Here is a 14,526-nt window from a genome sequence, read left to right as displayed (position 1 = left end):
CCAATAGGCACCCTCCTCCTTCAACCTCTCGCAGCATGTCCAGACCGATTCCCTTGCCTTCTCTTTCCCTTTTCACGCTCGCCATCCTCTTCCTCACACTATTCGCATCCTCTGCAGATGCTTTCCTAGGGGTTCGTCGAAATCCTCGTCCAGCAGAGGCGGCCGCTCCTGGCGACTCCTACCTTGCATCTATGCTTGAACGTCCTCGTCCGAAGCATATCGACTCGACTAGACGTCGACTTGTCGTCCGTGTTGATAACTCGACAGTTGATTATACTTCCTCTTATTCTGATGCCGTCGTCTCTATAGCTGGTAAGTAACCAAAATAGTGTGCGGAAAACTTTTTTTGGCATAAATACTGACGTTTTCGACTAGCTGAGCCCACTTCTTCAGAATCTTCAACTGCAACGTTATATACAGATACAGATACTGAGATTTCGGTCTCAGAAACTATCACTTATTCTTCGTATTTGGATTCTTCAGTCTTTACTTCAGATACAGCCACTGCATCTGAATCTGACGAGCTGCCTTTAACAGTTAGTCAAGTTTCAACTTCCTCGACCGATCTTTCTGCCACAGCTCTGATTTCTCCGAGCTCTGACGCAGTCATCACTGGCTCTGTAACTTTGGTTGATGAGAGTTTTGCAGAATCTTCTGTTGCTTCTACTGCGGATTCCACTACTTCGGATGATTATGCTTCGGTCACTGAATCTTCTTACACCGCTGCTGAAACCGAGTCTAGTGCTTCTTACACCGACTTGGTTGGCGAGACTTATGATAGTCCCCTCCCATCTACGACGGATTCGGCTACAGATGTTGCTACGGGTGCTACTACTGACACAACGGGTACTGTAACTCCAATAAGCACGATTTCAGCAACCGATGCGACTTCAGTGACAGATTCTCCAACGCTTACGGATTCAACTGCTGATATCACTTCAATGACAGATTCTCCGACTCCTACGGATTCCGAATCGGATTCGTTGACACTTGCAGATTCATCGACAGATTCGCTGACGGATATTGCCACCGATTTGAGCGATACTGCAACTGCTTCTATCACGGATTCGAGTACTGATACTGCTACTGCCACTTTGACGGATTCCGAGACAGATTCTCCGACTCCTACAGATTTGATGACAGACACTGCTACAGACACTACGGATACGGCTAGTCCAACTATCACGGATTCGTCCATAGATACTACGGACACAGCTACTCCGACTGTCACAGAATCCGAAACTGATTCTCCGACTCCTACAGATTTGATGATAGATACTGCTACAGATACTGCTACAGATACTGCTACAGATTTGACGACAGATACTGCTACGGACACAGCTAGTCCGACTGCCACGGATTCGACTACAGACACTACGGATACGGCTAGTCCAACTATCACGGATTCGTCCACTGATACTACGGACACAGCTACTCCGACTGTCACGGGTTCCGAGACAGATTCTCCGACTCCTACAGATTTGACGACAGATACTGCTACAGACACTACGGATACAGCTACTCCGACTGTCACTGATACGACTACAGATACTGCCTCTGCAACTGCAACAGATTCCGAGACAGATTCTCCGACTCCTACAGATTTGACGACAGACACTGCTACGGACTCTACGGATACAGCTAGTCCGACTGTCACCGATACGACTACAGATACTGCCTCTGCAACTGCAACAGAGTCCGAGACAGATTCTCCGACTCCTACAGATTTGACGACAGACACTGCTACAGACACTACGGATACGGCTAGTCCAACTATCACGGATTCGTCCATAGATACTACGGATACAGCCACTCCGACTGTCACTGATACGACTACAGATACTGCCTCTGCAACTGCAACAGATTCCGAGACAGATTCTCCGACTCCTACAGATTTGACGACAGACACTGCTACGGACTCTACGGATACAGCTACTCCGACTGTCACTGATACGACTACGGATACTACGGATACTACGGATACTACGGATACTACTTCCTCAACTATCACGGATTCGATTACTGATACTACGGGCACAGCTACTTCAACTGCCACGGAGTCCGAAACCGACTCTCCCTTGCCCACCGATTCAGAGACGCTTAGCTCTACTAATTCTGGTAGTTCTACCGCTTCAGCGACGGAGGTTGATACCACCTCTGATACGATTAACTCGATGAGCTCTACAGTATCTGAAGACACGCCATCGCCCTCTTCGTTTTCTGATATTTCGACTACGGAGTCTGGAACCACGACAACTGAGGTCACCGGTTCAACCGCTATGCTCGCGGGATCGACTGTTTTGAGCTCAACAACTTCTGAGACTGATGTTACTTCTTTGCCAACTACTACTGATACAGATTACGTTTCGACGACTTCAACAGAAATGACATCCACGGAAATTGATTCTTCAACGACTTCCACAATCGACTCAGTGACTTCAACTGAGACTTCTACCGGGACTTCTAATGGCGTAACGCAGACAGATGTTTCAGAGACCTCAACAACGACAGATGTTGATGGATTGACGTCCTCAACTGTTACCGACACAGTGATTACTGCGGCTACTCCAACATCGACAGATTCTTCTACTAATACGCTGTCTAATACCGGAATCACGTCAGATGATGAGACAGGCACGATTTCTGTGACTACTCAGACTTCAACATCCGTTTCAGAGACAACATCAGATACATTTACTCTGACTACAGACCAAGAATCGACCGGTACCGAAACAATTACCGGCACCTCTAGTACAAAGACCGCAAGTAATCTCTACACTTCTTCTCCGGTGACTTCCAACACAGGTGACGAAACCGTGACAGATACTTCTGCTACTGGAACAATAGCTATTTCTGCTACATCAACTATGCAGGCTTCAAGTTCTGTCACAAGTATATCAGAGCTGGGGTCATCAGTATCATATTTTTCAACCTCTACAGCTAGTGATGAGACTCCTTTAACAGTATCGTCAGTTGAATCTTCTACTTCAGGTACTGCAACTAATCTTTCGAATACTGTAACCTCTACGGATTCGAATATAATTTCTTCGTCGACGTCCACTAGTCTCTCGTTCTCGGATGGTTCATTCTCATCAGTTTTATCTGTTGTATCTGGTAGTCAGACTGTTTTATCAATTTCTGCAACTGAGTCCTCATTGCTCCCGACAATTTCTGGGCTCTCAGTCTCTGGAATAACTACAGCGGCCTCTTACTCAGCTACTCGAGGTGTTTCTACTCAAGCACCAACTTCGACTATAGGTACAACTACTGATTCTGCATCTGGCACCACACAAAGTGTCTTAGCTACGATAACTGAGTCGGCCAGTCAGAGCTTAAGTTCGCTGTTTTCTTTCAAAAGTTCTGGATCAATAAGTGGATTGAGTTTCAGTTCCGCTAGCGATGACAATCCTCTTACTGTGAGCCAGCTCTCCACTACTAGTACACTGTCTGGGACGGTGTTGATTGGCTCTAGTCAGACAGACGCGTCTTCTTTTAGTACTAGCGGATACTCTGTGATTACTGAAACTGAGGTTCCTAGTAGTGTAGTGACATCGTTTTCGTCCATGTCGGGATCAGAGGTAGAAATATTGAGCACGATCTTTTCAAAGTCTGACACTACTGCATCTTCTGGCGAATACACGGCCATCCCCAGTACCTCTTATGATACGATCACTACTGTTGTATCAGGAGTTACTTCTACCACAGTAATCGCTTCCGAAGTGTCAGAAACTTCATTTTTCAATACTGTGACTTCTGCAACTGGATCTGAAGTGAACACTGCAACCTCAAATATCATTGAAATTTCGCAAACTGAAAGTTCACCTTCTGTTATAACGACTGGTTCTATGACAGCATCTGGATCAGCACCTGTTGGTTCGATTAGTAAGTAGCTTCTCACTTCGGTTTTGATACCAAATCACTAACTCTACAGCTACCGATGCTAGCGTCACCGAGACTGATACTGATGGCATTTCAGTTTCTACTGTAGAGTCAATTGCAAGTTCCACGTCTAGCGCCAATGCTGCAACTACAAATACTGCGGATGAAAATACATCTATTTCCGGAACTGATTCACCAGGTATTTATTATCCTCACCTTTTTCTTTAGCAATTCTGACAGGAAATCAGTTGCGTCCCTCACAGATACTGAAAGTGCCACCATGGCTTCAACCACTCCCTCCACCATGGCGACTATTGTGACAACTGCTGATGGCACAGATGTCACGTCGAATTGGCTTCCAACAGCATTAATCACAGAGGCACCAGTGACAACGAGTAGTATAGGAACTGCGAGTACAACGACTGATACTCCGACAACGGTTCTGCCAAACGTGATTGCACCGTCCGGAGTTGAGCCTACAGCAACTGTTAACTCTACATTGATTCAAATTGGTTTCACATATGGATTGAATTATCCATTTATCGTTGCTAATCCTTTAGCAGTTGCTCAAATTTTTGAGTATTTGCCTGAAGGTATTTCGTACGGACTTGATGTTTCATCGAACGAGACAACAATGGTGTCTATTCGGCCGTATTATACTGATGATGATTCTTACATTGTTTCTGTGGCGATGATGTATGTTCCGTCTGATTTGGTGGACACTTTGAAACTAGGATTACTGAACCCTCAGTCCAAGTTCTATCACAATCCGGACGGTAGCGTGAATAGCCTGATGGATCTGATTGACCCTACTATTCCACTTGTTGCATCTACCTCTTCATCTAGTGGTTCTTCGCCTGATTTAACTGGCTCAGGATCGTCCGGTTCTAGTTCTGGACAAGGCTCAGGATCTGGTTCTTCTTCTTCAACATCAGATTCAAACGCGAAGGGAGGTTCAGGATCGTATGGATCAGGATCCCTTGATACGTTGAACGTTGCATCATCAGTTGCTAGAAAAACAACGAAAACTACTGTTGGGATTGTTGTGGGAGCAGTCGGGGGAACGGCTGCCTATGGCTTGCTGATGTTCTTTGTAATGGGTTGGTATCGGCGGAAGTTTGGTCGAAATCTTAGCCGGACTGCTTCGCCTACGCCACCTATGACGACTATTGGTACATATGCAGTTGCGACTGGATCGTCACCTTCAGCAGATGGTCATCGGAATTTTTCTGCTGGCCACACACCTACCTCATATCAGACTAATTCAAACAATGGGAACGTTGGGGACAGAGGTATTTCGGTACCTGTCATGAGCGAGAATTCACTTGGATGGTCGTGAGTGAACGCCATCATACTCAGTGCAGTATGATCGCAATCGATATGAGCGCATCGATTCTGTACAAAAGCGAGCCAAGTGGTGAATGATATTTGTACGTCTTTGCTAGGAGAAATATCAGTGAGGATCACTGTTAGTTTCTCAAGAATTGCATTTCATTATTATTGTTTTTTATCCCCTGTTCATTTTAATCTTCATTATTGAAGATGGATAATTCGGAGTGTACTATTTTGGATAAGTTTATATTTTTATTGGATTTGGGATGCAAAGCCGGAACAACAAGAAAAATCGGTCCTCCAAGGCCGAAAATGGGATGTGTTCACACCTTCTACTTGATTCACACAAGAGACATACGTAATGTTTTTTTCCTATACCATTGATTGATGTATTTTTATGACTTTCGTTTTTACATTTTATTTCATTTGTGGATCATCTGTGGTTTGTTTTAGTACTTAAATTCATTTTGATTATAATTATGTAGGAATGACAAAAATTAGTTCAATGAAGTTGTATGAATGATGAATCGATGATCACGTGACCTTTGTTTGGTTGAAAGCCAGAGAGGCAGAGCATGATTTAGATATGGTTTGTTAGACCATTGGGTTACTTTTGCAAAATAAGAATAGAGTGCAATGCAGTCATTAGTTACGGGTCACGAGGATCTTGTTCACGATATAGCGTATGGTTAGTAGTGAAAAGAGGGATTGACGAGGCAGGAAACACAAGAAGATTAATGGAGCGATAGATCATTACGGGCGATTACTAGCTACCTGTTCCTCAGACCAGCACATCCGAGTGTTCAGTCGAAAATCCAGTACTCCAGGAGTGAGCAATAATGGCCAAGAAAGTAGTGGATGGGAACTAATAAGTTCCCTTAAAGCGCACGAGCAAAACATTCTGTCGATAACCTTTGCGCCGCCAGAATTCGGAGTCGTGATTGCGAGTTGTTCGGAGGACCAGTCGGTTCGAGTATTTGTGTCAACTAATGGTGGTTATAAGTTTTGTAAAATGGCCACATTATCTGATTCTGCGGGTGCATTACAGAGCGTTGAGTTTTCGCCATCGGGTATGTTTGGATTAAAATTGGCATGTGTGGGTAACGACGGTGTCGCTAGAGTATATCATGCTGCTGATCCGGCGGATTTGAGACAGTGGCATTTAGCTGCGGAATCTGCGATCGTGTCTGGTAGAGGTACACCAGGGGTTCATGGAGATGTAGGTTCTGCTTTTGGCGTGAGGGATTTGCAAGGCAGTTTCTCCATTGCTTGGTCGCCGAACTCAACAGTTATGATTCCTCTGCTAGATGAGAATAGCGAAGCGAGCGAGACTGGACTTAATTCTGACGGTATTTTTGAGCGAACTGTCGAGCAATTCGTCGTGTCGGCTATGTCGACCGTCGTAGTTTTCAGAAACAAGTTTGTCAACCGGGGCTTGGAACGTTCGGGGTTTGTGCGGAGTGAGGTATTGCGAGGACATACTGATATCGTTCGCGACGTTGCTTGGGCGAGTAATGCCTCGACTGCCGGAAAAGTTGAACATATCGCAACTGCATGTAAAGATGGATATGTTCGAATATTCCGGCTTACGCCACGACTTTCAAACACAAGCGACGCTGACGCGGATGAATTGGAATATGACGTTTCTCTGGTTTCCCAATATGATGATCACCGCAGTGAGGTATGGAAAGTTTCTTGGAACGCATCAGGCTCTGTCCTGAGCTCCGCAGGCGATGATGGGAGAGTACGATTCTGGAGAATGGCATATAACGGTGATTTCGTCTGTATAGGCACTGTCACGGCAGAACAGCAGCCAGCTGTGGATGAAGAAGAGGATGTATGATCAAAAAAAGAGCAATTCTATTTTTTTACAATCTAATTAAATTTTATATGAACAATCCGCGCGAAATGACGCGGAGAATCGCAACGATAGGATAGCATATCATGGATACAAGTGTTAGCACGTACTGTAAAGTTATGCAGCCGACGCGGATGAAATAGACCAGGACCATAATTTCTAGAATGACGGTCAGATCTACAGCTGATGCGCGGAATGCTTTCCGTTGTTCGTCTTGGTCTGAATCTTGTTGATCTCGATCACCACTAGTCAAAGATGACGACCTAGACGAGGGAAGAAAGATGAGTGTAACCAAGAAATAGACAAATTCGGGCGGGATCACTAGAAGACGAAATGGCTGTCCTGCTTGATTACATGCTGACACAAAACTTTCCCCAATTCTTCGCACAGGAGCCTTGTTTTCCCCGTCTATGACTGAGTCAACTTTTTCCAGACTAGATTCCTGCAAAGGCTTATATTCTAGTTGCCGATTGCTATTAGAAAGATCAGCTAAGGTCCGGGAATTAATCAAGGTTCCCAACTTCCTCCACAAATTAGATCGATTTGAATTTGCGTCGGACTGTAGATCCTCATTTAGCGGATGCTGACGCCGTGAACGAAATTGAAGCATATTGCGTTTTGGGGCGCCTTGGTCGGCTAACCGAGATAAAACTAAAGATTCAAGACTGAAGATTTCAGAGTCGTGTTCTTGTTCTGACTCATCAACTTCCAATTCTCTCGGCAATTGCCTATTTAGACGACCATACTCTGCAGAACTGGCATCAAACTGATCGCTGGTATATTCATTATGATCCTGGTTTTTGAAGTCCTCCATTTTGTCAGGCACTGACAAAAAAATGGGCGGACTGTTGTTCTGACACGAGATTGCTCGCTTCCGAACAGCTACAATATCGTCCCGTGGGGAAGTATCTACCTCCCGTTGTTGATCTTCCAACCAGATCGGAGCTTTAAACATAGCTGCAGTTGGTAAATGATGCCGATGTCCCTGTGAACGTTCCGAGGTTGATCGCGGTCTATCAGGGGTTTTGCTCATCCGGAGCTCTTGTTCTTCTTGCACAACATGTGGATCCTTTCCTATACTTCCGTATAAAGCGTCATTGAGATTGAACTTATCTTTGCGATGAAGAAACAGGATCTTGGACGAAGCTGCGGACAATAAGCTGCCAGAAATCTGATTTGCGCTACATAATCGATCTGCAGAAGAGGGTCGAGAAGAGGGTCGAGAAGGCGACACAGAGTCAATGGGTGTTAGGTTAGGATATATCGACGACGCAGACCTTTTCTCAGGTAAAAGCTCTCCATTAACGATAGGACTTGATGCGTGTCGTCGAGAAACTTCACGGCGTTTTTTTGCAGAAACTATATATTCCTTTCGGCATTCAGGCACATTAGGGGGAGCTGAGTATTCTTCCGCGAAGAGGTGTCTATGGATTGGGTTTCCGCGGTGGATGCTCGGCTGGTGCGTAGGTGTATGAATATAAAGAGCTTGACGTTTTTCGTTTGAACTATCGGTTGTGGGTTCATTATGCAGTCGCTGTCCGCGCTTCTTGGGATTCAACTGTCCAGACCCATCATCATATGGTCGAGGAACGATAACTGGAACAGGCTTCCGTCGGACCAGTTTCGGACCGGGAATCTTGATCGCCTGAAGAGACGAAAAATCAGCTGCAAGTGATGAAGATGAAGATGACGACGACATTGTGTTCAAGACTAGTTCTATATTGATGGCGATACTGCTTTGATCAAAATTATTCAACGCAGAAGTACAAGGATATATCAGTGTCGAGCGAGGTTTGCTACCACCTATGCAGATCTCGGGGAGGCTGGTGGGAAGAGCGCGGAACATCTCGCCGAAGTCTGTTTTCTCTTCCACTAATTCCATTTTATCCTGTTTTTTGATCACTGTGTGATGCAGCGCCCTGATTATCGACTCTAGCGTAACTCATCGCTTCGAATCCGGGGAACCGCCGCTCGCTTGTCCCAACGTGAATCAGGTGGCTGGGCAGAGATGGCTGGGCATATTTTCACGTGACGTAATCATGTGATATCCAGCCGCAGACTGAATCTCTTCTTCCCAAAACAGCGATGTGTCTTCAAATCCGTCCCTTGTCCTCTTTCATTGTTCTATCTACTGTTGCATTTGAAACAATTAATATAGTTTATTTGCGAGTTCACCAGTTCCTAAAAATCAGAGTTTTTCAACAATGACTACTCGTCGTCTACGTGCAGATCCTGAAGAAGAGCTTGAGGTATGAAAGTCCAGATGTATGCATGAGAATAGTTGCCCGGTTTCTGGTCTAATAGCCGTGATGCGACTAGCACGCACCCTTGACTAAGCGACAAGAGATCTACCGATCAAGGAAAGATCCTGTGGAAATCGATTCTTATAAGGATTTCTGACTGATGACTTGTCGGAAATACTAACTTATATTTACCAGGCTCTTCCGTCGGACGAAAGCGAGGAAGAAGAAGAATACGAGGACACTGACCCCGGGCATTCGGACGACGAGGAAGAAGAAGAAGAAGAAGAAGAAGAGGAAGAAGTCGACGATGAAGACGAAGACGAAGAGGATGAGGAGGACGCCGAGACTACTACTGGAAAGAATTCTGTTGAAAAGCCCGCTACTAATGGCGATGGTATGTGTTTGTCTTTATTACTTATTACGTGCTCTTGAGAATCTCTAATATTAACACTCTTGGACCCAGCCGAGAAATCAGAAAAAACAAAAAAGTCTGAAAAAGATGAAGAAGAAGAAGACGAGACAGATGCTCCTCCAGCAAAGAAGCAAAAAACTGTTCTTGACGACAACGAGGAAGCGGGACTTGAATCCAAGTCCGCTGAGTCTTCGTCATAATCAGCATGATCTCTTCCTCCTCCTCGATCTCTGCATCCAAATTCGAACCATCTGAACTTGATTGTATTTCTACTTTAAAAAATAGCTTCTTGTGACTCAATTATATTCTCTTAGACATTGAAACTCTACAGTTTTCTATAAATTATGCCGTCCACTTTTCCCTTGGTCCGGTCTAATCTCTCAAACTACTCTTATGCACAGGAATGGCCGATGCCGAATACATCTCGACTCCCTCCGTCCCCTTCCTCGTCCCCATAACCACTTCCGACAGATGCGTGCTACTCATACTAGCGACTATATTCCCTCTAGTCCCTCGCTTCACCGTTCCCTGCACCTCTCCTAGCCTCATAGGTCCTGTCGCAGCCAGATTCACCCCATTCGCTCTCTCACCAAGTCGTTGCGTGCTAGCACTCTTCACCATGCCCGGTCCCGCTCCCACACCCTTTCGATGCTGAGACGGATCAATAGTTGTGGAAATTCCTCTTACACCTGACCTGACTCCTCCACTCTGTAGCATAACTCTATCTCCGTCACTACCGGTCGCCGTCATTCGAATTTGGTTGTCTTCAATACTTTGTCCCATCCGTTTCAGAGGCGATGGTGGTATAGATCGGACACTTGGCCTCTCACGACCTGTACCAAATTTCATTGCTCCTCCAGTTATCGAGGGCGATTCTCTGTTAGCACTCATTTCTCGCGGAACTTGCGGAAGCGGACGCGAGCCCATCATACGAGGGCCGCTTACAATTCCGCGACCTTGGGATCCATATATGGCCTTTCCTGGAGCTGTCGACACTCCTAATGCTCCATTGAGCTCTCCGCTCGTAAATGCGACAGGTACACTTTCATTCACTAAGTCTGCCGAATCATTGTCTTTGATTTCCAACTCTTTACCTACGATAAACGCGTGTCGTACAGCATCATCCGGTCGCAAGCGTGTCTGTGGATCCCACTCCAGACATCGTCGAATGAAATCAATAAAGGCCTCATCCTTTGTTCGTAATACCTGTGACAACTTTTTCGCATTTGGAACCCTCTTCTTGCCCTGAGATCCAATAACAGGCTTTGGCCTACCCATGCTATCAAAAAATAAGTCACTTCGACTGGCATTTTGGAGAAGACTCATACTAGGAGGCCCAAATACTTCCATAATACACCCAATCTGATCACTTTCAGTCTCTCCAGGGAAAATCGGATATCCAATCTGTAGCTCCGCCAAAATGCATCCAAAACTCCACATGTCAATTGGCAATCCATAAGGAATTCCTAACATCACCTCTGGTGATCGGTAAAATCGAGACTGAATATATGTAAACATCCGTTCTTTCTCCAAACATGACGAACCAAAGTCGATCATCTTTATTTCAGACGAATCAGGACTTTTCAGTAAAATATTTTCCGGCTTCAAATCGCAGTGAATAACTGCCTCTCGCTGAAGCAAGCACAAAGAGCTCAACATTTGCTTTGCCATGCGTCGAATCAAAGGAGTTGGAAAACTCTTAAATTCGTTCACTTTAAGCATCTCATATAAGTTCATGCTCAAGAGCTCCGTGATAATGCAAAGGTGATTACGGAAATAAAAGTTTCCACTAACTCGAACAAAATGGTGCGAATCTTCAGGGTCCTGTTCTGTTAGTATGCACTCTTGCTGCCGCAGAAACAATTGCTTACCCAATTCGACAAATTCTGTAATATCCTAGCTTCTGTAACGGCTTGTGAATGGAATCTTCGCCGATTTCGAATGACTTTTATAGCAACGACACCTCCATTTTTATGATCAACACATTTTACAACTTGTCCAAAACTACCCTTGCCTAGCAGTCCTAGAATCTCGAATTGGTAGTTCAAATGATCACCTTCCACAATCTTGTAATCGCCATTTTTGTCATCATAATCAAAATTGGAATCACTCGCGGTCAGATCTCCTTCAAACTTATCACAGGTAGATCTGCCACAGAAATATATCTCTTTGAAATCAAGAATCTCACCCTTCTCGTAAAAATTAAGTCGTTGCCCATAGGCCTTTAATGCTTTTGGCACACTAAGCTTCTCCATTTTGTCTGAGACTTTAGATGTTTGTTGCGTATATCTGTATGTAGCTAATTCTCTAGCAATTTCATGAGTTACTCGATGCTTATTACAAATTGCCTGGATCTGACTTTCCGCTGTACGATCCATGGCATCAAGCTCCTCAAGCTCCTTTTCGGGTATCCACACAGTTTTCTGAGACCTCGTACTTCCTGCACTCAAAGGAGCCTCATAATCATGAGAATTTGCAGAATTCGATCGAGAAGATAGTTCAGAGAGTGCTTTGTCTTTCAGTGCCGACAGACGGGAAAAAGCATTTAACCTTCTAAAGGGACTGCTCAGACTTGTCGGAGTACTTGTGCTAGGTGAGTGTAATGCTGGAGAATTTGCAGATGGAATAGATATTTTTAAGTGGGGTGGAGGTTTTGGAGATTTTGCCGGAGAAGCATTCGAGGCCGTTGAAGACTTCGAAGTAAAAGATGATATCGGAGGAACAGAGTCGACTGAAGGCAATTCAGATCTAAAATCACTCAAGTTTGGAGTTGGCCGATTTTCCAATTTTCGCATGGGTCGCTTCAGAGTCTTATTCAGATGCAATCGCAAATTGGTTGTTAATCCTGGCGATGACGACTTAGCAGTTGGCGAGCCTTGAGTGGGTGATTCAAAAGTTGGCTTCGGAGTATTTGTGGAGCTGCTGAGAACTTCATGTTCTTCAGGTAACAGACTGCTGCCTAAACCCTGAGCAGATGCTCCTGCAGCCTTAGAGCTTGTTGACGACGTAAATTTAGGCGGTGGATGTAATGCAGGAGATGGAATTGTTTGCAAATTCAAATTTGCTGCCGACCTTGATTGAGGCAAATGCACACTCAGTATTGGAATAGCTGAGGGTGACGCTCGCAATGCTGTCAAACTTGGATGCGTACCACGGATTAAAGTTCGCGCCTGACTGTTAGGAACTGATGAAATTCCATTTGCACTAATATCTTTGGAGTAAGGGGAAATACTTGGAAGCCTTGAAAGTCCACGGAATTCACTCTTTGAGGCCGAGTCATTGATATGCCTTTCTTGCGAATTATGCTGCATATTAGCGGTGTTTGACGAGATTCCAGCTACTTCCGTATCGTAAGATTTAGCGACAGCGGAAGCTTGAGAGTCGTACTTAAAATTCGCTCGTAGATCTGACTCATCATCTGTAACTAATCGTACTGACTGCTGCTTTGATTCATCGATATTAGTCTTGGGAGAGGAACAGATAATATCAACTTTAGAACTTCGAGTTGTGACGTCAGTATTCTGGGAAATATTACGCATCGAGAAACTGCTAGGAATAGCAGGCACCGGTGGGATAGATTCAGATTCTGATCTTAAATTCGAAAACGGCAATTTCTGCTGAAGAGCGAGTGCATTTGCGGACGAGTCCTTCACAGATATAGCAGGTACCAATAAATGACCTTGTAATTTTGATTTTCCATTTGAGCCGGCCAAAGGAGAGGAATCGTAGCTTGAATTAGTATGATTTGCTCGTACAGAATTTAATGTCCTGGAATCGCTCAATTTATCTAAGTTATTATGCTATGACTATATTAGGCTCTAATCTTTAACACGGCTATACACACTTACTGTTGTACTAGAGGTAGAAGTGTTTAAACCCGGTTTGCCAAAATCTTGCTTGCTGTTGGATAGATGAGCTACCAATTTCTTGGCATTCGCTTTTGTCTCACGGGAACGAGGAGAGATACCGATTGAGGCCGGGCTTGAGAGCGGTGAGGAATCGAGACTATTAGGCTGAAGGGCTTTGACCTTTCCAGATGGTACCTGAGTTCGTATAATCGAACGACTAGTATATACGCCATTGGCTGCTGTTATAGACTTCGTAGAAAAAGATGTCAGCGTAGACGAATGTGATCTTTGTCCTGAAATTGGGATCTGTCGAGATGATGTCGGGGCCGTAGCTGTAGCAGCAGAAGAGGATTTTAGTCTGATACCCTCATGGGCTAAGGCCGAAGCAGCAAGCGATTTCCGGGCTTTACGAACACGATCTTGAGCCTGATCTAGTAATTCTTTAGAACGCTCTCGATCTGCACTCATAGTACTTGGTCTCGATGAATCTAAATCAGCCTGACGACGAGCTGCCCTCGGGGTGAGAGCTGAGGTTCTTGCATTCCGATTGTTAATAGAAGAAGGTATTCTAGTTACTGAGCGGTACAAATCACTAGTGTTTGTAGACCGGGGAGTTGAACTGGGCAACGACGTAGATTTAGGAATAACACGTGCTGTGTAACGTCTAGAAAATCAGAGATCGTGCAAATAGGTCCGTGAAGAATCTTACCGTTGAAGATTATCAGTGCTAGGCGACAGGGATCCGGTAGTAGAGGCTAAACGAGGCGAAGCACTAGGAACGCGCTGCCGAAGAGGAGTTCTTAACTTAACATTGTTCCCATTGAAAGGGGTTTCCGGCTGATTAGCGGAATCTAACAGGAAACAAATCATTAGAGAGATTTTCAGAGTAGAAAAACCAGATATTAATCACCTGTACTTTGAAAAGATTGCCCTTTGGGAACCAGTAGCTGCCTC

At 44.8% G+C, this 14,526-nt stretch overlaps 5 protein-coding genes across 5 annotated transcripts; 3 read left to right on the top strand and 2 right to left on the bottom strand.

Moving 5' to 3' along the window:
- The first annotated feature begins 1,101 nt into the window (after window positions 1–1,101).
- Window positions 1,102–5,691, top strand: V1516DRAFT_679116 (uncharacterized protein). The gene is made up of 4 exons (XM_066922859.1): window positions 1,102–1,202; window positions 1,506–3,882; window positions 3,932–4,078; window positions 4,128–5,691. The coding sequence occupies exons 1-4, from the start codon at window positions 1,137–1,139 to the stop codon at window positions 5,216–5,218; spliced, it is 3,681 nt and encodes a 1,226-aa protein (XP_066776403.1). The 5' UTR covers window positions 1,102–1,136; the 3' UTR covers window positions 5,219–5,691.
- A 156-nt stretch (window positions 5,692–5,847) lies between these two features.
- Window positions 5,848–7,054, top strand: V1516DRAFT_696768 (WD40-repeat-containing domain protein; the record flags this gene model as incomplete). Its single annotated transcript, XM_066924052.1, has 2 exons — window positions 5,848–5,899; window positions 5,961–7,054. The coding sequence occupies 2 exons, from the start codon at window positions 5,848–5,850 to the stop codon at window positions 7,052–7,054; spliced, it is 1,146 nt and encodes a 381-aa protein (XP_066776402.1).
- A 30-nt stretch (window positions 7,055–7,084) lies between these two features.
- V1516DRAFT_679113 (uncharacterized protein) lies at window positions 7,085–8,982 on the bottom strand. The gene has a single exon (XM_066922858.1). It carries the CDS (start codon window positions 8,949–8,951, stop codon window positions 7,098–7,100), a length of 1,854 nt encoding a protein of 617 aa, XP_066776401.1. The 5' UTR covers window positions 8,952–8,982; the 3' UTR covers window positions 7,085–7,097.
- Window positions 8,983–9,273: 291 nt separating this feature from the next.
- V1516DRAFT_686906 (uncharacterized protein) lies at window positions 9,274–9,924 on the top strand (the record flags this gene model as incomplete). The annotated part of the gene is made up of 3 exons (XM_066923691.1): window positions 9,274–9,318; window positions 9,508–9,706; window positions 9,776–9,924. 3 exons carry the CDS (start codon window positions 9,274–9,276, stop codon window positions 9,922–9,924), a joined length of 393 nt encoding a protein of 130 aa, XP_066776400.1.
- Window positions 9,925–10,804: 880 nt separating this feature from the next.
- Window positions 10,805–11,979, bottom strand: V1516DRAFT_626463 (kinase-like domain-containing protein; the record flags this gene model as incomplete). The annotated part of the gene is made up of 2 exons (XM_066919750.1): window positions 10,805–11,548; window positions 11,596–11,979. Coding segments are annotated over 2 exons (1,128 nt in total), but the record flags the coding sequence as incomplete, so codon positions are not given.
- Between the last annotated feature and the right edge of the window lie 2,547 nt (window positions 11,980–14,526).

The sequence above is a fragment of the Lipomyces oligophaga genome (genome assembly GCF_038497815.1).
Source record: "Lipomyces oligophaga strain CBS 7107 unplaced genomic scaffold V1516scaffold_6, whole genome shotgun sequence".
Lineage (NCBI taxonomy): Eukaryota > Fungi > Ascomycota > Lipomycetes > Lipomycetales > Lipomycetaceae > Lipomyces > [Lipomyces] oligophaga.
The sequence above is the reverse complement of the archived record's forward strand: the minus strand, read 5'-3'. Positions and strand labels throughout refer to the sequence as shown.

Excerpts from the sequence above, each read along its gene's own strand:
- V1516DRAFT_679116 (XM_066922859.1), top strand. The coding sequence starts at position 1,137 with ATGACAGACACTGCTACAGACACTACGGATACGGCTAGTCCAACTATC. Across the intron at positions 1,203-1,505 it reads TCACGGATTCGTCCATAGAT|ACTACGGATACAGCTACTCC; the intron begins ACTACGGACACA and ends ACTGCTACAGAC. Across the intron at positions 3,883-3,931 it reads AGCACCTGTTGGTTCGATTA|CTACCGATGCTAGCGTCACC; the intron begins GTAAGTAGCTTC and ends CTAACTCTACAG.
- V1516DRAFT_679113 (XM_066922858.1), bottom strand. The coding sequence starts at position 8,951 with ATGGAATTAGTGGAAGAGAAAACAGACTTCGGCGAGATGTTCCGCGCT.